Below are 23,787 nucleotides of genomic sequence, written 5' to 3'. Positions count from 1 at the left end.
CTCATCATGACTCCTTAAAAACTTCACAGCACAGCAGTATTTCAGGTGTGTCCAATGACCACACTTATCACACTTTAGCTTGTAACTGTAATGAAATAAACAAAAAACCTTACCACATGCATAACATGCACACAATATTGAATGAAATTTGATTTCTCAGTTCTTAACAATGAAAAGTCTGAAGTTTAGTCCAGTAGTATTGTTCATCAAAAAGGGCGCCAAAAAGCGCATGTGTGAGGCAGTGCTTGATGACGTCATTTACAAGAGGAAACTCCTTCTGTCACTTATTTTCTGGGGAATTATTCATAATTCATCGAGTGTTATTAAAGTTTATCAGTAAAGTACACTGGAAAAACATATTTTCTATCAATTCATATAGAATAAATAAGTAACTTACCCTTAGGAAGGACATATTTCACGGAAGATACACTTGACGAATGGTCGTGTAATTCTGTAAACAAAGGATTCCGGAAGTGCTCTTCAGGAAGTAAATATTCGAGATTTTCGGATTGCACCGATAATAGGTAACCACCGGTAATAAGTGATGTGGGGATAAGTATGTAAAACTTGTGACCCCGGGGTAACCCTAGGGACACAATTTGAACAATCCTTATAGAGGACCATAAGATGATATCACAAGCCAAATATCAAGGCTCTACGTCTTGCGGTTTTGGACAAGAAGATTTTTTAAGTTTTTCCTTTCGGTTGCCATGGCAACCAGAGTTCTGCATGGAATTAAATTCTTTGAAAAATTTTGAAAGGGAACCACACAAGGATCATTCCTGTGAAGTTTGGCGTAATTCTGCCCAATGGTTTTCAAGAAGAAGATTTTTTTAGAAAATGTTGACAGACACACAACACACGACAGACATTGAGCGGTCACAAAAGCTCACCATGAGCCTTTGACTCAGGTGAGCTGAAAAGTCAAAGTTGAAAATATATAAATATCTTAAATGATACAACAAAATTAATGATGCAGTATCTTACTTTTCTTTGAAGTGTCCTTCAAATACAAGTAAGCATATATTTTCATACTAAAAGTCAAACAAGCAACTGTAAAATTTGAATACATGATACTGGCTTTTTTCTTCAAAATAAAACAATGTGAGGCAGAAACACTAAAATTATTAACTTAATCACATTCCAGAAATTGGCAAACTTGTAATTATGGTATGGCAATTTTTTCAACATTTTACATTCCAATTTTCTAACATCCATTGCAAAACCATGTATGAATTTCCTAGATTCAAATATAAACAAGAGCTCGTCGAACACGAAATGCCCCCCTTGATGCATTCAGTAATTGCACAAGGAACAGAGATTATATGCTCACTGTAAACAAAAGTCCTACCATTCTGGTTTAATCTGACCTTGACCTTTAACCTATTAACCTAACAAGAGATTACAGATTGATCTTGGCGCCATCCACTGAGCCATTTTTGAATGTTCCAAATTTCAAGACTAGCTCAAGGTCAAAATCAAGGTCAAATTTCATTTAGGTATAAAACAATGTGTATGTGGTCCAAAATTGAAAGCGGTGGCTTGAGAAATGTGAAAGCAGGTCACTAGATCAATTTCAAGGTAAAGTTCATTTCGGTAGACAGAACTATGCATGTGCTACAAATTTGGAGGCTGTAGCTCGAGAAATGTGAAAGTAGGTCACAAGGTCAAAATCAAGGTCAAATTCCATTTCGGAACACAAAACTATGCAAGTGGTCCAAATTTGAAGCCTGTACCTTCAGACAATCAATAACAAGGTCAAAGCTTTTTTCAGTACACAAACCTATGCATGTGATCCAAACTTGAAGGCTGTAGATAAAGAAATGTGAAAGTAGGTCACTAGGTTAAGATCAAGGTCAACTCATGTCAAGGTTCATCTTGCCACTCAAAACTATACATGTGGTCCAAATTTGAATGATGTAAGTTATGGACATGAAGATTCTAAGTTTTTCCCTGTATAAGTCTGTATGAACCATATGACCTCTGGGGCGGGGCCATATTTGACCCGAGAGGGATAACTTGAACAAACTTGGTAGAGAACCACTAAATGATGCTACATTACAAATTACCAAAGCCATAGTCTTTGTGGTTTGGACAAGAAGATTTTCAAAGTTTTTCCCTATACAAGTATATGTAAACCATGTGACCCCTAGGGCGGAGCCATATTTGACCCTAGGGGAATAATTTGAATAATCTTAGTAGAGGACCACTAGATGATATCATATTCAAAATATCAAAGCCCTAGGCCCTGTGGTTTTGGACAAGAGGTTTTTCAAAGTTTTTTCCTATATAAGTCTATATAAACCATGTGACCCTAGGGGTGGGGCCATATTTGACCCCAGGGAAATAATCTGAACAATCTTGGTAGAGGACCACTAGATTTTGCTACATACCAAATATCAAAGCCCTAGGCCCTATGGTTTTGGACAAGAAGATCAGAAACTATTTAACTGTTCCTGGCCAATGTAACCTTGACCTTTGACCTAATGACCTCAAAATCAATAGCGGTCATCTGCTGGTCATGGCCAACCTAACTATCAATTTTCCTGACACTAGGCCCAAGCGTTCTTGAGTTATTGCCTGGAAACCATTTTACGTTCCTGGTCATTGTGACCTTGACCTTTGACATACTGACCTCAAAATCAATAGGGGTCATCTGCTAGTCATTACCAACCTCCCTATCAACTTTCGTGACCCTAGGCCTAAGCGTTCTTGAGTTATCATCCGGAAACCGTTTTACTGTTCAGGGTCACTGTGACCTTGACCTTTAACATACTGACCTCAAAATCAATAGGGGTCATCTGCTTGTCATTACCAACCTCCCTATCAACTTTCAGGATCCTAGGCCCAAATGTTCTTGAGTTATCATCCGGAAACCGTTTTACTGTTCAGGGTCACTGTGACCTTGACCTTTAACATACTGACCTCAAAATCAATAGGGGTCATCTGCTGGTCATTACCAACCTCCCTATCAACTTTCATGATCCTAGGCCCAAGTGTTCTTGAGTTATCATCCGGAAACCGTTTTACTATTCAGGGTCACTGTGACCTTGACCTTTAACATACAAACCTCAAAATCAATAGGGGTCATCTGCTGGTGATGACCAACCTCCCTATCAACTTTCATGATCCTAGGCCCAAGCGTTCTTGAGTTATCATCCGGAAACGGATTGGTCTACATTCCGACTGACCGACCGACCGACATCTGCAAAACAATATACCCCTCCTTTTTCAAAGGGGGGCATAATAAATATATAAACAGTTAAAAATATTTTGCCTGTGAGAAAACTTTTTCATGATATCTAAATATCTAAGACAGGTTGATAACAAAGAACTGCCAGCATAAAGTCTTGTATGTAGACTTAATTAACAAATCAATCTGGTTTATAAATTTATTCCCCAGCACACTGTTACATATAGTTGACTGGAATATTGTTAATATACCACTAAATATGCTTGACATTTAAGACAGTTATTACAAAGAAAACCTGTTACAATGATAACATACTTCAATTAGACAATCTATTTATGCTCAGATGATTTGAAAATTGCCAGTTATCCATGACAACTAAACGTTTCAACAATAATACTAGATACCAGTACTCCGATAAAAAAAAGAATAGAAAAAGTTGCTGCTAAATGCTTCAAATCTTGCTAAAATAATGTACGATATGAATTATTCTATACATGTTTCACATCAAGAATCTGAATCTAAACGCTTGAAGGTATTTCCGAGATGACGTGTTGGTTTCACCATTTTCTCTCTTGCCTCCCTACGTCCATCTTCTTTATGATCAAAGTCACAATTGTGAAGTTCAGGTAGACGATGAAGCGAGCAGTAGACATTATCTGAAATTAATTATTTCCAATGTTTAAACATGATACAGTTTCAAAACCAGTGTTCTGTTTGCTATTTTAGGAATGAAATTCGCCCATTATTGTTTTCCATTTTTTGTTTGGACAAAAAAAAAAAAAAAAAAAAAATCCCCCAAAAAACATTTTATAGATTCAACTTCCTGTTAATTACATCAGATTCAATCTCATGTACAGTTTGTATGTTATCAATTCAAGGACATACTGAACTTTTTATTAGTCAATTATTCAAGTTAAGCATGAAGCTGGTATTTTTACTGAATAATCAAGATTTCTGCTCTCTCTTTTTTTTTTACATGTTTCAACCAAACAGCTTAGTAAATCTACATAATTATGTTAGCCTAGTATTTAAAACACAAGAGGACCATGATGGTCCTGAATCGCTCACCTGTCCCCACATGAACTGAGTATGACGTCGTTTTTTTTCTATTATTTGACATAGTGACCTAGTTTCTGAGCTCATGTGACCTAGTTCTGAACTTGACCTAGATATGATCAAGATAAAAATTCTGACCAGTTTTAATGAAGATCCATTGAAAAATATGGCCTCTAGAGAGGTCACAAGGTTTTGCTATTATTTTACATAATGACCTAGTTTTTAAAGGCATGTGACCCAGTTTTGTACTTGACCTAGATATCATCAAGGTGAACATTCTCACCAATTTTCATGAAGACCTCATGAAAAATATGGCCTCCTGAGAGGTCACAAGGTTTTTCTATTTTTAGACCTACTGACCTAGTTTTTGACCGCACGTGACCCAGTTTCGAATTTAACCTGGATATCATCAAGGTGAACATTCTAGAGAGGTCACAAGGTTTTTCTATTATTTGACCTACTGACCTAGTTTTGTTTCGAACTTGACCTAGATATCATCAAGATGAACATTCTGACCATTTTTCATGCAGATCCCATGAAAAATATGACCTCTAGAGAGGTCACAAGGATTTTCAATTATCTGACCTACTGACCTAGTTTTTGACCACAGTTGACCCAGTTTCGAACTTGACCTAGATATCATCAAGATGAACATTCTGATCAATTTCATGCAGATCCCATGAAAAATACGGCCTTTACAGAGGTCACAAGGATTTTCTATTATTTGACCTACTGACCTAGTTTTGGACTGGACGTGACCCAGTTTTGGGCTTGACCTAGATATCATCAAGATGAACAATCTGACCATTTTTCATGCAGATCCCATGAAAAATATGACCTCTAGAGAGGTCACAAGGTTTTTCTATTTTTTGACCTACTGACCTAGTTTTGGACCGGACATGATCCAGTTTCAAACTTGACCTAGATATCATTAAGGTGAACATTCTCACCAAATTTCATGAAGATCCATTGAAAAATATGGCCTCTAGAGAGGTCACAAGGATTTTCTATTATTTGACCTACTGACCTAGTTTTTGACCGCAGTTGATCCAGTTTTGAACTTGACCTAGATATTATAAGATGAACATTCTGACTAATTTTCACGCAGATCCCATGAAAAATATGACCTCTAGAGAGGTCATAAGGTTTTTCTATTATTTGACCTACTGACCTAGTTTTGGATCAGACGTGACCCTGTTTCGAACTTGACCTACATATCATCAAGGTGATCATTCTCACCAATTTTCATGAAGATCCATTGAAAAATATGGCCTCTAGAGAGGTCACAAGGTTTTTCTATTTTTAGACCTACTGACCTAGTTTTTGACTTCACATGACCCAGTTTCGAACTTGACCTATATATCATCAAGGTGAACATTCTGACCAACTTTCATAAAGTTCCCATGAAAAAATGTAACCTCTAGAGTGGTCAAAAGCGAAAGTTTACGCACGAACGAACGTACACACGGACGACGAACGCTGCGCTATCACAAAAGCTGACCTTGTCACTATGTGACAGGTGAGCTAACAAGACAATGTGTCATTTTAACACTGAAAGGCAGATCCTCTTGAATAAACTTTACTTACAGGATAAGTAAATAATGTCTGAATAAAAATGAATGTGTGAAGTTCAGACATATTGAAATTATACCGCAACAGTGAACAAAAATATCAATGTTTGAGATATATTATTTCAATCTAACAAAACAATCACCAAAATTAATATTTTACAGTTCTGTGTTTTATACATCTTTAGCAAACTACAATGACATTTGAGGCTATGAAATACTTACTATGAGGTATGAACAATGATTTTTATTGAACAATAACAACACACTTTTTTGATTTTCTGGAAAACAAAGTGCGATGTGTTATACTTCAATCTATTCAGTTTTCCTTTTGAACAACATAAAACTTAAGAACACAGTGGATTACCTGCTGATCTAAATGAAACTTTTGCACTGATTTTTTAAGAAAGACTGAAATGTGTCAGGTTGTTACACTGGAAAAGTTAATCAACTGAGGAATTTATGTAATGGGAAAACAAGAGAACTGTCTCTGTTTGAAGTTATATGCTCCTGTGATATGCTGTTAACCCTTACCCTGCTAAATTTCAATAATGAACTTGTCTGTCATCCAATTTGGACAGTACCATTACCTGTTATAAGGGGTGTTTACCAAAAATATACTGGCTGAATTTCAAACAGTGTAGATCTTGATCAGACTGCACGGACGTGCAGGCTGATCATGATCTACACTGGTCGCAAAGCCAGAATCAGTCGTGTCCAACATAAGGGTTAATGGCATGTAGGCTGTTTATGACTAATGAATATAAAGTGGACGACTTACCACATTTGCATTTTCCTATCGTTCTCTGTGCCAGTTCTAATTTACACTTACAGACATTACATCTCCTCTTACTTTTGTTGCCGGGTTTCTCTGGTGTTGAAGTAGGTGTTGTATCATCTAGAGCACTGCTGTCTCTGTTACAATATAAACATCATACAGAACTTATAACATCATAAAATGTTAAAACATAAGGGCCAAAGTGGCCATATATGACTCACCTATGAAGCACAAAACATGCCGGGTAATGCATGACAGAGATCTGATGAAAAAGAAAACATAAACCTCTAACCATTTCCATCATGTACCCATTTAGTTTAACATTTACATGTAGATCATGTAGCAAATGTGGCTTTAAGAGTGAGTTTAAAAGGTTTTTCTATGACCTTGTATTTCAACAGAGCAAAATTCTTTCAACAACTTTAATAGACAGCATCCCAATGGTATTTCTTATCAGTTGGACAATGTGTTACAGCTACGAATTGTCATGAAATGTAATTTAAAGTATTAAAGCCATTCCATACAGAGAAATTTTCCAGAGTCAAAAGAAGTTTCCCTTCCTCTTATAATGTTTCTTTTCCTTCATTAAATCTTAGATTACATAGAGTTTAAACATGCAACATTTAATACCGGTATGTCAAGCATGCATTGGCCAAATATATTCTAAGTCGATATTTATAGGTTATTAGACTTTAATGAGAAATATGGAGGTGTTTTGTAACAGAAATATTGTGACCTTAGCACTTTACCATATTCTGCTAAAGTACAAGTGCATATTTCTAGATACAAAGTAAATAATCTTTTTAACACATACCCTTGCACACTTAATAGTTATAAATACAGTAGTATATTTTTATAAAATTATTAAAAAAAAATTCATTTAGCCAGAGCAAAATAGAAAACATCATTATCAATAACCTATTTAATATGACAACACACCAGAAAATGACATCACAAGTGACATCACACACCTTATAGGAAATAAGCAAGTCAGTATGAGGTTCAACTGTCTCTTGTCAGTGTTTAAAAATCTGTATGTATGGAGATTTAATCATCAAAATACATAGTTCTATATTACTGTATACCATAAAAGTTCAATACATTAAAAATTCATGATATTCTAGTACATGTAATTCATATATGTTAACCAACCCCTCTTAATACTGCTCGGATATAAAACAACTGCAACTTTGCCCTTGCTTTACTTAGATTTCAGATGAAAGAGAAGGTTAAAAAGACAAATTAATGTCAATGAAGTAATGTGTAATATAGGTTCCTATACATTATGTGAACAAGATTTGCAAGCAGATCAAATGTGATGAAACTATTTTTCAGCGCTAAAACTTTACCTTTTCACTCCACGTTTATCTGGACTGGCCGAATCAGATACTATTTCTGATTCTGTTGTACATGGTTGAGAGTCCTTTACAACAGCCTCATTTTTCTCATTTGATGCTGCACCATTATCTGAGGTAGATGGAGCAATTACAACGCTCAAGTCTTTTTTATTGTCTTTAGAACTATCACACTCCACAGAGTTTGCCATGGTCTGTGTTGTACATGTTACTGTTGTAGGCACAGTTTTTTCTGTTGTCATAGATTTTTCTGTGTTATCTACACTAGAGTTTTTAACTGCTTGTCTCAACAACTCTTCCGCCTTTTCCATTGTGGAGTTAGAGGATTGATTGCGATTTGAAGACAAAAATGTGGAAGAGGTAGCACCTACACCATCGTGGCTTGTATAGGAAGTCTGGCGGTCTGAAATAGTAACCAAATTATCAATATTCAAAGAAAGCTAACTCTAACTGCCCTTCCTAGGCCTCTTCAACATTTAATCAGAAAATTTAAGACAACATACCGATTTTTTTTTGCATTTTGATATATTGTCTTGTAGTACAATTGATACACAAATGGGACACATGAACTCCTAAACTGAGACTGAGGGGTCTATGCAGAGATTCTACAGACCAAGTTTGGTGAAACCCATCAATGGTCAATGGTTAACACGATGATGGTTTTCAAAGGATTTTCTATTTTACCCTATGGCAAACCATGCATGCAGCAGAGTAAAAACATTTGTAGAAAGTTGGAAGTGGTCCATGCAAGTAAACTAGAAAATAACATTGGTGGAAATCCATCGTTTTATGAAATGCTGCTAAAAAAAAGTTTGAATGCCGTAATACACACTTAAACCTCAGATCTCCTGAGCCAAGTAGAACACTGTCTCAATTATCTTATGCATTTCTGTTATGATTATGCATATGAGCTAGTTAACATGTATACATGTGTCACTATGACTATACATACAAGCTAGTTAAAATGTATGTATGTGTTATCACAAATATGCATACAAACTTATTGCCATATGTGCAAGCCTTATGAATACACATACTAACTTGTTAACATGTGAGAATGTATAATTATTTATTGCATAAATACTAGTTAACATGTGTTAATATAATTAGGCCTACAAACTAGTTGATATGTATGTATGTGTTTTGATAATTTCTTACTTCTTAGCAGTTCACTTTTAGCATCAATTCCTTCTTGTGTCTTTTCCTGAACTGTTGCTGAAATTGAAATGAAGATCACACAAGTAATATAGCAAGAGCTGTCGGAGGTCAGCAACGCTCGACTATTCAACAGTCTTGTCAACTGAATGAATATTAAAGTCCAAAAAGGGGCATAATTTTGTAAAATTGCAAAACAGGGTTATGGAACCTGTGCAATGCATATCAGCTCATGACAATGGACAACTGTGTGAAGTTTCAAACCATTCCAATTAGTGGGTACTGAGATACCAACTTATATACAAAAATTTAACAAAAAACTGCTAAGTCAAAAAAGTGGCATAATTCTGTAACAAGAGTGCCAGAATGTCACAATCTACGCCCGTCACAGCAAATTTCTTTACTCTAGCACCTGTATTTGCAAATGGAATTTTAATTTTGTGGTTGTTTAGTAATCATTGTAAGTCATTTGTTTTTCTAAGTCCACAAAAAAACTCCTTACAAGGTAGAGATACCTTTAAATACACCTAAAATTTGAAAGTTACATCCATGTTGTACCACAGAAAAGTGGTCTTGTTTTTTCCCTACGGTCAATTATAAAAAAGTTACAATATAAGTTATTTATAGTAACAACTAAGGGAAGATAATCTTTAAAAAAAAAAAAAAAAAATCCCCAAAAAAATTGCAAGTCCACACAAAAATCTTTACCAGGTAGAGATTAGTCAAAATACACCTCATAACTGGATGTAGTATGCATGTTGTACTACAGAAAAGTAGTCTCGATTTTTCCCTACGACTAGTAATGAAAAAGTTACAATATAAGCTATTTATAGTAACAACAAAGGGAAGTAATTCTTAAGAAGGGAATTGCGCATGACACTTCGTCTCATGATGGTGTATAATTGTGCCAAGTTACATCAAAATCCCTCCATGCATGAAGAACAAATGCTTTTGACAAAGTCATTCTTGTATCTGACCTTTGGCCTCTAAGTGTGACCTTGACTTTTGACCTATGGACCTGGTTCTTGCGCATGAACATCCGCCTCGTGGTGGTGAACATTTGTGCAAAGTTATATCAAAATCCCTCTATGCATGAAGAAGAAATGCTCCAGACAAGGTTTTCATTCTTGTATCCTTTGACCTCTAAGTGTGACCTTGACCTTAGACCCAGGGACCTGGTTCTTGCGCATGACACTCCGCCTCGTGGTGATGAATATTTGTGCCAAGTTATATCAAAATCCCTCCATGCATGAAGAAGATATGCTCCGGACAAAGTTTTCTTTCTTGTATCCTTTGACCTCTAAGTGTGACCTTGACCTTAGAGCTAGGGACCTGGCATGACACTCCGCCTTATGATGATGAACAATTGTGCCAATTTTCATCAAAATCCCTCCATGCATGAGGAAGATATGCTCCGGACAAAGTCATCCTTGAATTTGACCTTTGACCTCTAAGTGTGACCTTGACCTTAAACCTAGGGACCTGGTTTTTGCGCATGACACTCCGTCTCATGATGGTGAACAACTGTGCCAAGTTTCATCAAAATCCCTTCATGCATGTAGAAGATATGCTCCGGACAAAGTCGTTGGACGCCGCCCGCCAGGGGCTCTCCCATAATACGTCCCGTTTTTCAAACGGGCGTATAAAAATGCAAAGTAGAGTTATGGAACCTAAGCACTGCATGTCAGATCATGACAGTGAACAAGTGTGTGAAGTTTCAATCCATCAGTGGGTACTATGATACCAGCTTACATACAAAAACTTAACCAGAAACAAATGAGTTGAAAAGGGGGCATAATTTTGTAAAAATGTAAAGTAGAGTTATGGAACCTGCGCACTGCATGTCAGATCATAACAGTGAACAAGCGTGTGAAGTTTCCATCCATTCCCATTAATGGGTACTGAGATACCAGCTTACATAAAAAACATTTACCAAAAATTTCTAAGTCGAAAAAGGATGTGCAGGCTGATCTTGGTCTGCACTAGTCGCAAAGGCTGAACAACTTGCCGACAGCAGGCTAAAGGTTAACAATGGGATCTTACTATAAAATTTACACTACCTTTGTAACATTTTGAACATAGTCCAGATGTCTGAGATGATCTGAAAATAGAAATATTATTAAAGAAAAACTACCTACTTTTTAAGTACTTATTTTAGTAACTGTTAATTATTGAAGAATCATTTTTTCTTTGCAATAAATTTTTGTAAATGCACAGGGACTACAGCAAAGCTGTATCATTGAAGGACCAGTTTCAGCTACCACATGGATATATCAATGATTAGTATAGGAGAGATCGCCCTGACGTCACGCATCAACACCTGTTTATCTGACGGTGGGCAAAACAAATATTTTTACATCGTTTGTGTATGGGATCGGAATTTTTAATTTCTAATAACTTTTTCGTTCATTTATGGATTTTAAAAATTCAAAAAGTTTTGAAATGCTTACGATTTTCATATTTTTATATTCAAATAACTTTTGAAAATTAATAACCGTTTTAACTGACATATGATTTTAATAGCGGCGTAGCGATGCTCCAAACTTTTAGAAAAAACACTATAAGTTAAGCGTTCATAATTAATTGAATTTATTTCGAAATAAAATTAAAAGTTATCAATAAATTGCTTGTTTTATATCCTTTCCATTGATCAAAAAATTATTGATATCATTTATGATTTAAGAAAGTTTAAGCCGTTAGAAAAACATCAATGTTTACAAAAAAACATGGACGCTCGGCGACAGCCCACCCGGTCTTTGTCTTATCAGTTCTAAAAATAGAATATACAACGGATTTGTATACAAACACGATCTCCCCTATTATAAACTGATTATAAACAATATATTCAAAACTTGACATTGTATATTTATGATGGTTCATTTGCTCCCATGTTTCAAAAGAATTTTGCCAAACATCAACATTCGTCAAGACCTGCTAGCTGTTTTTCTACCTGCATGCATTTTACCGTACATGTGCAAAGTTATGAGTGGGATCTTTTCCAGTAACCTGAAGTTTTCTAAATACAATATGTATATGGAAGTTTTGACTTTCAATAAATGTGTAATTGACATTTTACTCTTTTTAAACTCATCTAAAATTACGTTACATGCAGCATGGAATAGCCAGTAAAATTATCAGTGTATCTCATAGAGACAAACATTCTGACAAAGTTTTATGAAAATCAAGCAGAAAATGTGGCTTTTTGACTGTTCATTACTTCATAACGTTTTCTATAATTTGACCTAGTGATCTAGTTAAATACCTCAGATAACCCAGTTTTGAATGCCACTAAGGTTTGATGAATATCAAAGAGTAAATGTGGCCTCTTGAGAGTCAACAATGTTTTTTCCATGATATGACCTAGTGGCATAGTTTAACCACTCGTGTAACCAAGTTCTGAACCTAGATTTCATAGAGACAAACATTATGACAAAAAATTTTGTGTAAGGGGCTAAAACTCTTGAACCCATGATAGGATCTGGTCAGTTTTTGAAAGGAACTGAGATATTATGCCAATACAAGTTGTGTGCAAGTTTTATTAAAATTGATTGCAAAATGTGGTCTCGTATCATGTTCACAAGCCAAAATAGCGTAACTCTGGAACCCATGATGGGATCTGGCCAGTTTTCGTAAGGAACTGAGATATCAAAATAATCATATTATGCTAATATAAGTTGTGTGCAAGTTTGATTAAAATCAATTGCAAAATGTGGTCTCTATTCACAAGAAATTTTGGATGGACGACGGAAGGACGACGGGCGATCACAAAAGCTCACCTTGTCACTATGTGAATTATTCATAATACATCTCGTTTAATATTAAAGGCAATAAAGCTATATTCGCATCTTTAAAATGCTGTCTGCAAGAAATAATAACTTCCTACCTGCCTATACTACCCTATTTTTAGGGGTAAGGTAATGCTCTACACAAAGTTATTATTCTGTTTGGCCTAAAAGCTGAGATATATTATCATGTAATTGAAGCTACACCACTATTGGATTCATTGCTATATCTAAAACAAAAACAGTCATATATAAAAAATGTTACTGAATGTAAAAGTCACCTCCTATTATCCAAAAATGTCATTCTTTCCTTATTCAGTTGTACTGTGGAAAAAATTACCATCTCAGATCTTAATGCTTACATGGCAACTGAGGAAACCTCTCAGTACTGGACCATAAAGCAATGCTAGGGATAAACTTTCAAAATAAACCACTCCAACATTTATATGATAATACTAAGCAGGCTGGTATCATTGCCCGATCGGGCTTAAGACATAAAAAGTGATATTTCTTGAAAAATAATAAAGATATTTCTTTCAAACTTGGTCCATTTATTAAGCATAACATATGATGCTTATCAAGATAGAAGTAACTTTGTTGCCTTCAGTTTTGTTAGAATTACTTCCCTTTTTCAGATTTTTATGATGCATAATTTATGAAGTCCAAAATAGTTATGTTTTAATGCAATGTTTAAAACAGAAAAGGTTCAATGGCTTTCTATTGCTCTAAACTTGTGCGCCAATACCTTTATTCTATATATTTAGGGTTAATACTTCGTTTCTAGTGCAGATGTATGAGCATTTTTTTTAAAACTAACATTTCTCTATGATGTTGTAAGTGAAAGCAGAGTAAAATGTAAACATTCATGTACTAGCGCAATAATTTAGAGCATTAGAAAGCCAGTGAACCCTTTTTTTGTTTTAAACTTAGCATTAGAACATATTTTTTTGGACTTCAAAGATTATTGATCAGGTCGGCATGACGTCACATCCGGAGCAGTCAATTATGCAAATTACCTTGGAGGTGAAAGCAGGACCTCGCAATTCGTAGCGAATTAACTAGCGGTGTGGGTTGTAATGTTTTTATTTTCAAATAAAACAAATCAAGAGTCATCTTTTTTATTATATGCTTACCCAATGGTACAAACTATATATTTTTCAAAAAAAAAGTAGGTATTTTTTTGTGATAATTGATTTTGTGGCATTTTAAAACAGTCTGGAAAAAGTGACAGATTATGTATTGTCAGCTCTTTGGCGCTACGGATCAGTTATGATTAACACAAATTCCCAAGCTTATTCAACATTTTCTCTGTTTGCATTATATTACATATTAAAATAACTAAATATCTGAGAACATAACATTTTTTTTTATTCAACTTCTTTGCTTAAAATCGTAGCAGTTGTTTATTTCATCTTTCAGAGAATCTTTCAAGTGTCAAAAAATCCCTTATCCAGTATTTACGCATTATGTACTAGTATGCTTTAAATTATGACACCTTTTATTAAATCTCATACCAATCAGAATTTAGGAAAGAGGTGTTGATTTAATTAAAATTTGGCGTTAGGGGAATCCACTTTTGACACCACAGTATAAGCTATTGGCTTTCAGAACTGTTTTAAAACGGTAGCTACAAAATAAACGAAAAAGTGAAACGAATGGAGAAACCTAATTAGCTGAGCTAGTTTTTTCTGTTTTATTTATTTGTAAAGACCTCCGTTTTTTAAATATTAATTTCATTCAGTCCGTCTCAAATATGAGACCTTGTAGTTTACACGGAATTAATGATGAATATCACGTCTGAAAACCTAAAAAAGAAAGAGTTCTTTCCTGGGAGTGGATTTCTCGAACATCATGCTCATTATAAATTCACGGGACTTCTTAATATTGCCCAAAATTTTACTTTAAAGGTGGTCAATCACATTTGAGGAACATTTCTGACATTTTTCAGAAATTTAATATTCTGTTAGAGATTTATTTAAAGGGAACAAAAAGACCCATTACCATAAAGTTAGATACCGTTGGAAATGTATGTTTTTATACTTCTTAGAAATTTTGTTAATTATCTCCCTTTAATACAAGTGTTTAAAAAAGTGAAATTTTCTTTAATTTCAATAAAAATTTCTAGTTTTACTTTGCTTTTGTATATTTTGGGAAATTTACAACTACCTGAAACAAAAAAGGCAAGTTTTAAAAACAAAGTGTAGCTTGGAATTGATTTATTTTAAATCTACGGGGTTGCGCAACCAAGATAGACAAGGGAGGTAAAAATAATTTATAAACTTGCATTTCTAATGAATTTGGCAAAATATGTTCTTGTCAATGCAAATCTTTTACAACTCTAATACAGTAGTGCATCCTATTCAAACATTCCTTAGGCAATGTATGTTTATTAAATTTATACTTATGCTAAAATAACGCTATTTGGTTGGGCAACCAGGATAGGAAAATATAGTTTAAAAATTTTCCAGTGAAAATCTGATGTGTTATTAAGAACTTGAAAAACACAAATAAGTGTAAATTTCAGTTGGTAAAGTTTTAAAAAAGTCTGAAAGTTGACCAAAATCTGATTAACCACCTTTAAATAAAGAAAAATAACCAGCACTAAGGAAACATTAAACGCTTTTCAATTACAATTTAGCGTTTGCTGTCACCTCCGCTTGTTGCTACGCAACGCGATACGAGAAGTGCCGGATACCCGACTGATCAATGCGTCATAAAAATTGAAAAGGGGAATAATTCTACCAAAACTGAAGGTAACCAAGTTATTTTTTTTCTAATTTGTATAATCTGTTATGCTTAATAAATGGACCAAGTTTGAAAAAAATAGCTTCATTAGTTTTCAAGAAATATTACTTTTTATGTCGTAAGCCTGATCGGGCAATGTTACCAGCCTGCTAAGAACATGTGCATGTTAAATTAAACAAATAAAATGGTTTCATTCTAAGTTCATACTTCTAGTAACACCATTCCACAGGCAGTGTAAAAAATGTTAAATTGCAAGCGGTTTCCTGTCTCAACGCACCTTGCAACTTGTTAGAAATTGATCCACCACTTATCACTAAATTTGGGCAGGATTTGCTTAAATCTGACATCAATCTTACCCCCAAAAACCACACGGGCATCTTTTCGACTGCTGTCCGCTATCGGATTCTTCCATTTTCTACACGATCTTTGCTTCAATGCTGTTTTATTTTGCCTTAAAACTTGATTACTAAAGCGATTAATAAACGATAATTGACACTTCGCAGCTGGTTATTTTGTTTCCAAAACGAGGCCTATTCCGGGTCAAGGTTCATGAATACGTTAAAAACCGTCCCAGCGGACAAAGAAGAAACGAAGGGAAAAAAAACATATTAGGGTACGGCTTGATAATTTTTGTAGTTAGCCTTAATTTATATTATAAATTGTTATCTCTTTCTTTTGCTTGCAGACAGACATTCTGACATGTTGAGTGTATGTTTCACAGGTCAGAGTATAATATTAATGAAAGAAAAGAAGTATAAAATACATAAATTTATTTTTTATAGCTCTTTGATGAAAGCTATCATGTACTGACTAAACCAGTGTGTATCTTAAAACAGTGAATGATAGGTATTAGATAGATCTTTCAAAAGCTTTGAATGTTTTTGAGAACATATATGACCCATTTTCTGTCCAGTATGCCAGGAAGCTACATATTGTAAGAATTACTTACAATCTCTTTCAGTGTGTATACGAGTTGTAAGATCTTTTTAAAGCTGCATGAACAGGCTATAACAGATCAAATAATTTCATCTTTTTCACATTTCATCACTTAAAAAAAAACATTCTTACAAGACATCCTTACTGCGAAAAGAATGGGGACTAACGCCCTTCCAGCTCTCACTTCCCTTATATTCCCCTTATGTTATTGACAACGATAAGAGTTCACATTTTTTTATTTTAAAGTTCATTGTAAGCAATTCTTACAATATGCGCGCTTCTGGCGAACTGGACAGAAAATGAGACATATCTGTTTGAGTATATTATACCTTATTATTCTGAATTATGGTAATAAAACTCAGGGGAAGTTTCTACATGTGGGTTTTAAAACTAGTAACTGAAAACTGACAAAAGCTATATCAGTGCATATGTAAACATGCAATAGCAAGGAGAGAAAATAGACATGAATTTTTACTTAAAGTTTCCTTATAAAATTTAGGAAAATTACTAAATTTATTCTCTTTGAATTGAAATGCAGAACACGTTTGTTAGAATAAAATAGAATATCTTTCATTTCCAATTTCGGGCCCTCTCAGGCATGACAAATTTGATATATATGTACACACAGTTTCAAAAGAGATACATGTATAACTAACACTACAAATCAACAGAAAAAAATATAATAGCAAAAATAAACAATAATGTAATACTGGCAAAAAATATGATAAAATATTATTTCTAGTAATATAATACAATGTTATGACTAGTATAGTATATTATATCATGACTAGTAATAGCAAGGACTTATATACATTAATGACATGAGGCAAATTATGAGAATGGATTATTTAAAGAGCCTACACCACTATTTGATTCATTGCTATATCTAAGACAAAAACAGGCATATATAAATCTGGCTAACAGGTTTAAGTTCAGTTCAGTTCAGTTCAGTTTATTCGGCAAATTGGCAAAATATATTGCCTTTGGCCATCTAACAAAGTGTAAAGAGAATATGGCCAAGACATACAATACAATGACAATACAATAATAAAATGAAACACAAACATGCATGCATTAAGAAACAGTCATGCTATCTAGGGTATGAGATCTTTTAACAAAAGCAGTTTTTACATAATTTGGATAATTTGAAAAACATACGCTTAATATTTTTGACATCAATGTATAAATTTATTCAAAATTTGGGCCATGAAACTGGCCCTAAAATATTTTCGGCGAATTCAGAATAAAGTGGGCAACATAACAAGAAGTGATACCAGATTCAACATTATTTTGATTACAACATTTGCAAATGCGGTTTTTTCTATCAAAACCATATACTGTATTACCTAGTTCAATTTCAAGATGTGTGAATTAACCTAAAACATGTAATTGCTTACAAAAAACTATCATTTGTAACAAAGTCTAGAAAGGCTCATACCCAAAATGAAGTTTTTATATTGACATAATATTTTTAGTTGGGAAACATTTCATTGATACATGAGACCAGTTTTGTATATACTGGTCTCGTAAACTTCTTTTAGAATATGGAAGTAGTCAACACTAGCATCAATTTCAGTTAATAAATGAGGAAATCCTAAGTTTTCGATTAAAGTTTTCATGGAATTTGCCCAGTTTTTTCTATTCAGACTAGCTGATTCATCTTTAAAATAATATATTTTCGGGTGCCCCGACATTTTTTTCTTACTTTTAACCAATTTTTTAATCGCTCTCTTTTGCATAAAATTGATAATGGAAATCTTCCGAGTTCCCCAAATACGGCTAGGTTTGGTGTCTGTTGATGCACGCTAGAATTTTTTTGCAAAAACCCTAATATGTAATTTATCAATTTCTTAAAAGTATACGCCCCCCAAACTCCGATCCATATAATAGAATGGGTACAACCATACAATAAAAAAAGGTACAATTTGGTTTTTATATCAAGTGGAACCCTGTCAAAAAACGATAAAAGATTATGTACGCTTTTAATGCCTGAATCGAAAAGGCCCGTAACAGCACCAGCATGTTACCGGTGTACTGAAATTTTCACCCAGGTATTAAAGTAATTAATTTTCTTCAATTTTTTGTGACCGTTGATAAGTATATCAACATTGTGAATTTGCCTTTCGTTTTTCAAATCCCACACAATTTTGTCTTATTTGATATTTAATTTTTCAAGCCCCATTTACAAGAATATTGATAAGGTTATCATTTGTGCCGGGTAAACTAAAGGGTTCTTTTTAGTGAATAAAACAATCTACAAACAAAATAAGTTACATTGAAAGCATGTTCAAGGTCATTCTCATTCAATGAGTTTTAAGATCGATGTTTTTAACATATCATTAAATAAAGAGAAATAAATAGGGGGAGTATGGCTCTCCTTGTTTTACCCCAAAGAGTTACGTCAAAAAATTCTGACATGGTCATAGTAGAACCTAATTAATACAAAACTTTACTTTACTATATATTGGGTTTTAAATCATATTGATATTTTACAACTGATGCCAGATTCCACTAATTTAACCCATAATCATCTCTGAGGGACGGTATCGAAAGCTTTTTCGTATCAAAAAATATGCACCACAATTTGGCATTTATTATTAATGTTTCTGAATATGGAGTGAAGTAAGAATATGGAAATCAGCCGTAGAACACCATCACAAAAAACCATACTGAGCTTCAGCGAAAACATATTCGATTCGCACCATTTATTTATCCTATTTTGTAATAATAAAGAAAAGATTTTTGACATAATATTACTAAGGTAATTCCTCTGTAATTTGCAGGGTTGCATGTATCTCCCTTTTTATAGCTGCATGAACAGTATAGGTACAATGACTCCTTTAGTCCATGCTACAGGATAAATACCTGTATCATAAATTTTATTAAAGACTGTACATAAATATGGACTTATAAAATGATTTGCATCAATAAAGAAATCTGCAACATTATTATCAAGATCACAACTCTTATATCTATTCAAAGATGAAATGGTTTTACGAAGATGGACACATCATCATTACTTAGAAGAAATATTAGTTTGTTCATATCAGATGTTGACATGTTTAACATGTTTCTAATTCTATATGCAGATGATATTGTCTTGTTTGCAAACAGCCAATATGATTTTCAAATTAGTTTAGATATGCTGCATGAATTACTGTTAAAAATGGAAATTATAGTTAACCCGCTTAAAACTAAGGTTTTGATTTTTAGAAAAGGTTGGCGTTTACCCGCAAACATTACCTTTTATTATGGAAATATATACGAAAAAAGTGGGTAGATTTGTATATTATGGTGGTTGTATTTACAACAGCTGGGTTCATTTACTGAAGCACAAATACTTAGCGGGTCAAGCGCTTAAGGCTATATTTCAAATAAAATAAATATTTGTATAAATTTACGTATATCTCTGTTAAACAAAAACTAGATTTATTTGACAACTTATTGAAACTATTTTCAATTATGGTAGTAAATTTTGGGGGGTTTTCACCATGGTAAAACATTAGATAGAGTGAAAATTGCAATTCTGAAAACGTCTCTTAGGGAAAAAAAAAGGTACACAGAATGATTTTATATATGGAGAGTTAGGAAGAAGCCTTTCCAAAATATAAGAATATGAACATTATCAAATACGGGAAAAAAAATTTGTTAAAAGCTGATAATAAGAAATATGTTAAAAGGTGTTTTTAATTGTTGTATCAAGATACCTAGATTACCCCACAAGAAAAACTGGGTTCATTACTTAGAGATTTACTTTATTCATTAGGTTTGAATGATGCATGGATATTTCAAACTGTTGGCGATGTACACTTATTTTTAGAAATGGTAAGACAGAGGATTAAAGATCAATTTGTACAGAACTGGCAGCAAGGCTAAATGAGTGGGAGCAAGCTCTATTTTACGACATGTAGCTGTATTCAGGTTTCAGCCTATTTAAAACATATTGAATATCTAAAAATTTTCGTATCAATTTGTCACTTTTTACGTGTGTCATCGCATGCCTTTGTATTGAACTGGTAGACGGAATCAGCCTGTTAGTACCCCCATTTATGAAGTAAATGTACCTTTTGTGAATGTTTGGAAGATGAGTACCATTTTGTTATTCAGTATAATATGTACGCAGATTTAAGGAACAATTTTTACAATAAAGATTTTGGCCAAGTATGTTTAAATTCATCGATTTATTAATTCAGAAAACACTGTTATAGTAAAAAATCTTGCAAGCTTTGTAGAAAAGCTTTTGAATAAGATCTCGTTTACTTTATATAAGACATTATTTCTGTCACATTATGAATATAACAGCAGCATCAATGAAAGCAGCACGAATGATTAATCCAAATATTAACGTGATTTATTAACTTTATTGTTCAGTATTTTGTTATTGCAGGTAAATTTCATGCACTCAGTATTTGGTTTTGTAGCATTTCCTATGCATATGAATAACCAAGTGTCTAATCTTGTCAGTTTCGCATCCTGACAAGGCGGACTTGTCAACTTTCGCATTCGGACAAGATGGGCAACATAATGGTAATAGTGTGTTGATGATACCTGAATAGTTTGATTGTGATGCATGTTTTTTGAGATTTTCTTGATATTTTGTAAATATAATTCAGTTTGCAAAACATTTTGTAAACAGATGCATGTCTCACTGTTGTTATCTTGTCAAATTTCGTTTTCGGACAAGGTTTACAACGTAGTGGAAAGTTTTTTTTCTGAAGTAAGTTTCATGTCTAGCTCTTCGTATTAGTATTCAGATATTTAATCATATGTTTCAATTGTAGCAATAAGTTTATCAATATAATCATTTTAGTATAGTTAGTATACTGACACTATGTACTTGAAGTAGTAAATACTATTATGTTATTAGTGCTCGCTTCAGGGACACAAATACAGAGTACATTACAACCGATTATATTTATTTCCAATTTCAGTGCTCTTCGGACCCGTCCGTGTCGTTTATTAAAATTTTATTCTAAACTTTATACTACTAATTGTCTAACGTTTTACTTGACGTTATATTTGAAGACAATGGTCTATATTGTACAATCAATTGTATTACAGTATAAACTTTACGTCACATTTGATATGATGACTGTATATACTGTTAACTTTCGTTTGCTGCCACCATATACTTATAAATGTTGTATTTTGCCACATGGGTCTATGACCTTCTGGTTTGTATGAAATAAAATCTATCAGATAGTAGCGAAAAGTTTTTACACTTTTCAGAAACTTTTTTGATGAAATAATTTTTTGATCATTTTGATGTTAGCTATCCTCTTTACCTTAAAGCAATGTATAAACAAGCTGTAAAAGAGACGAAAAATAATCATGACACAAACAAAAAAGCCGGAGGTAAATTAAGGAAGTTAAAAATAGCATCATAAATCTTAAACTCATGGGTCTATAGAATCACTGGAAAACACCGGGTAACACCGAAACACCCGAAAACACTCAAATTTTATTAATATTATAAAACATTAAAGAACTCTTCTGACATGAACAGTAATAATATTTGATAAATTGCATGCGGATTTTGGTCTCATATGATACGATATTACGATAATATGCGTCGAAAAAGTGTTCCCCGGTTCTGTGAACAGTTGTTAATAATGAGAACTATCATTTGATGCAAATTCAAATGTACATTTTCCCCAAATTAAAACATACTGATATGAAAATTAATTGTATGTGTTCGGCAAGATATGTATCTGACATGTCTGGAAAGCTATATACAAAAACACAAGATACTAATCTGACTAGGTTATATTTATTTTTAACTGATTTATTATTACAAAATAAAACTGATAAATTTTGGCTGCTTCTGTTGCATATATTACGATAGTATAACTTTATAAATTTCAAGACTCATTTCCGGTCATGGGAAAAGGTAAGGAAAAAAACAAGGACAACATAATTAATATTTGATGAAAATTCAAATGTACTATTGCTCAAAAAATTGGAAACTCTACAGGCCACCAGACACAACAAAAAAAGATATTCAATGCATATATGAGACATATCTAATTCAATGACACAACTGGTAATACAACATAATTTTAAATGAACGTTAATTTGACGAATTTGTACCAAAACAAAATGACACAGTTTTTCTAAAGACTCCAAGAATAAACCTATATATGTTTTAATTAAATTTTGTTTTTACTTGAGGACCGAAAAGCATTTATAACCTATAGCACTTTCTTAACAGCTAGCAAAGTGCCATAAGAGATGTGTCGAACCATGGTTAACCTCTAGCATGCAAGAATGGCCAATTGTGTTTTGTATATTAAAGAGATGCTAATTAAACCACTGCCGTTGTCTACTTGGCGATATTCGGTGATTTATAATATATGAGCTATTAATGTTCATATACTGTTCTTAATTGTTTATTTTCTTTATTCGCATAAAAGAATATTTTCTTTAATATTTTCTTTCGGCCGTAAAAATGTTTCCCTGTACATTCAATCAGAGCTGTTTTATTTTGATCTTTTCAGATCGTTCAGCATGACTTTTGTTTTGTGGTATTGGTACTGTTTAGTTTTTTAGCTTGAACATTTCGGCTTGGGTGGTTACAATACACCCGATTTCATAGCTTTGGGTATTGTATAACGACCCCTTGGATATGGTGCTTACTTTCTAATGTTGTCTTTTGAATATTTTTGTGATATGCAGGCTCCGTCACCTCAGATCCCCTTTCTAAATTCCAGTTTGTATAGTTCTGCCCATTGCTTTCTCGTTTAGGGCAAGCCCATTATTTTAACTGGGGACCATAAGCCACTTTTCATTGAACTACACACTACTGTATCATTAAAGGTTCCATATGCACCGCCGTATGAACACGTCTGTAGATGTCTCTAAATTGTTTTTAGTACTTGTATCATGTGTAAATTTTGAGTTCTGCTCAACCTGGGGCTTGAAGGTGTGGACAGTAGCATGCATTTCCTCTACCGTCCATGAACAGGCTCAATGAAACCAAACTTTCAACATTTTCATTTTAGCCAGTGAATTGACCATTCTTTTCGTGTTTTAATTCATTATATATCGTTTGTGTTTGAAAGTTGACCTATGTATATAAAAAGTTCGTAGTAGAGAAATATGTATAAAAAAATTCGTAGTAGAAAAAAAAATATCTACAAAACGCATAGACTGTGATTACTTACCTCTTTAACAGTCTATATATTTCTAGTAGCAATTACAAAATTATCATTTCATTGTA

The 23,787-nt window shown here is 33.6% G+C and overlaps 1 protein-coding gene across 1 annotated transcript; it reads right to left on the bottom strand.

Annotated features, from left to right (window-relative positions):
- Positions 1–967: 967 nt before the first annotated feature.
- Positions 968–16,165, bottom strand: LOC123530723 (AN1-type zinc finger protein 3 homolog). The gene is made up of 6 exons (XM_045311481.2): positions 15,989–16,165; positions 11,166–11,206; positions 9,109–9,165; positions 7,945–8,353; positions 6,599–6,732; positions 968–3,849 (listed from the first exon to the last, which is right to left on the bottom strand). Exons 1-6 carry the CDS (start codon positions 16,042–16,044, stop codon positions 3,698–3,700), a joined length of 849 nt encoding a protein of 282 aa, XP_045167416.1. The 5' UTR covers positions 16,045–16,165; the 3' UTR covers positions 968–3,697.
- Positions 16,166–23,787: the final 7,622 nt, after the last annotated feature.

This window comes from Mercenaria mercenaria, chromosome 1 (genome assembly GCF_021730395.1).
Source record: "Mercenaria mercenaria strain notata chromosome 1, MADL_Memer_1, whole genome shotgun sequence".
In the NCBI taxonomy this organism is placed as follows: Eukaryota; Metazoa; Mollusca; class Bivalvia; order Venerida; family Veneridae; genus Mercenaria; species Mercenaria mercenaria.
The sequence above is the reverse complement of the archived record's forward strand: the minus strand, read 5'-3'. Positions and strand labels throughout refer to the sequence as shown.

What these genes read in the sequence shown, in the direction of transcription:
- LOC123530723 (XM_045311481.2), bottom strand. Translation starts at nt 16,044, where the DNA reads ATGGAAGAATCCGATAGCGGACAGCAGTCGAAAAGATGCCCGTGTGGT. An exon ending in TGCCCGTGTGGTTTTTGGGG is followed by an intron (nt 11,207 to 15,988) that starts GTAAGATTGATG and finishes TTCTATTTTCAG; the next exon opens with ATCATCTCAGACATCTGGAC. An exon ending in GATAAACGTGGAGTGAAAAG is followed by an intron (nt 6,733 to 7,944) that starts GTAAAGTTTTAG and finishes ATATTGTAACAG; the next exon opens with AGACAGCAGTGCTCTAGATG.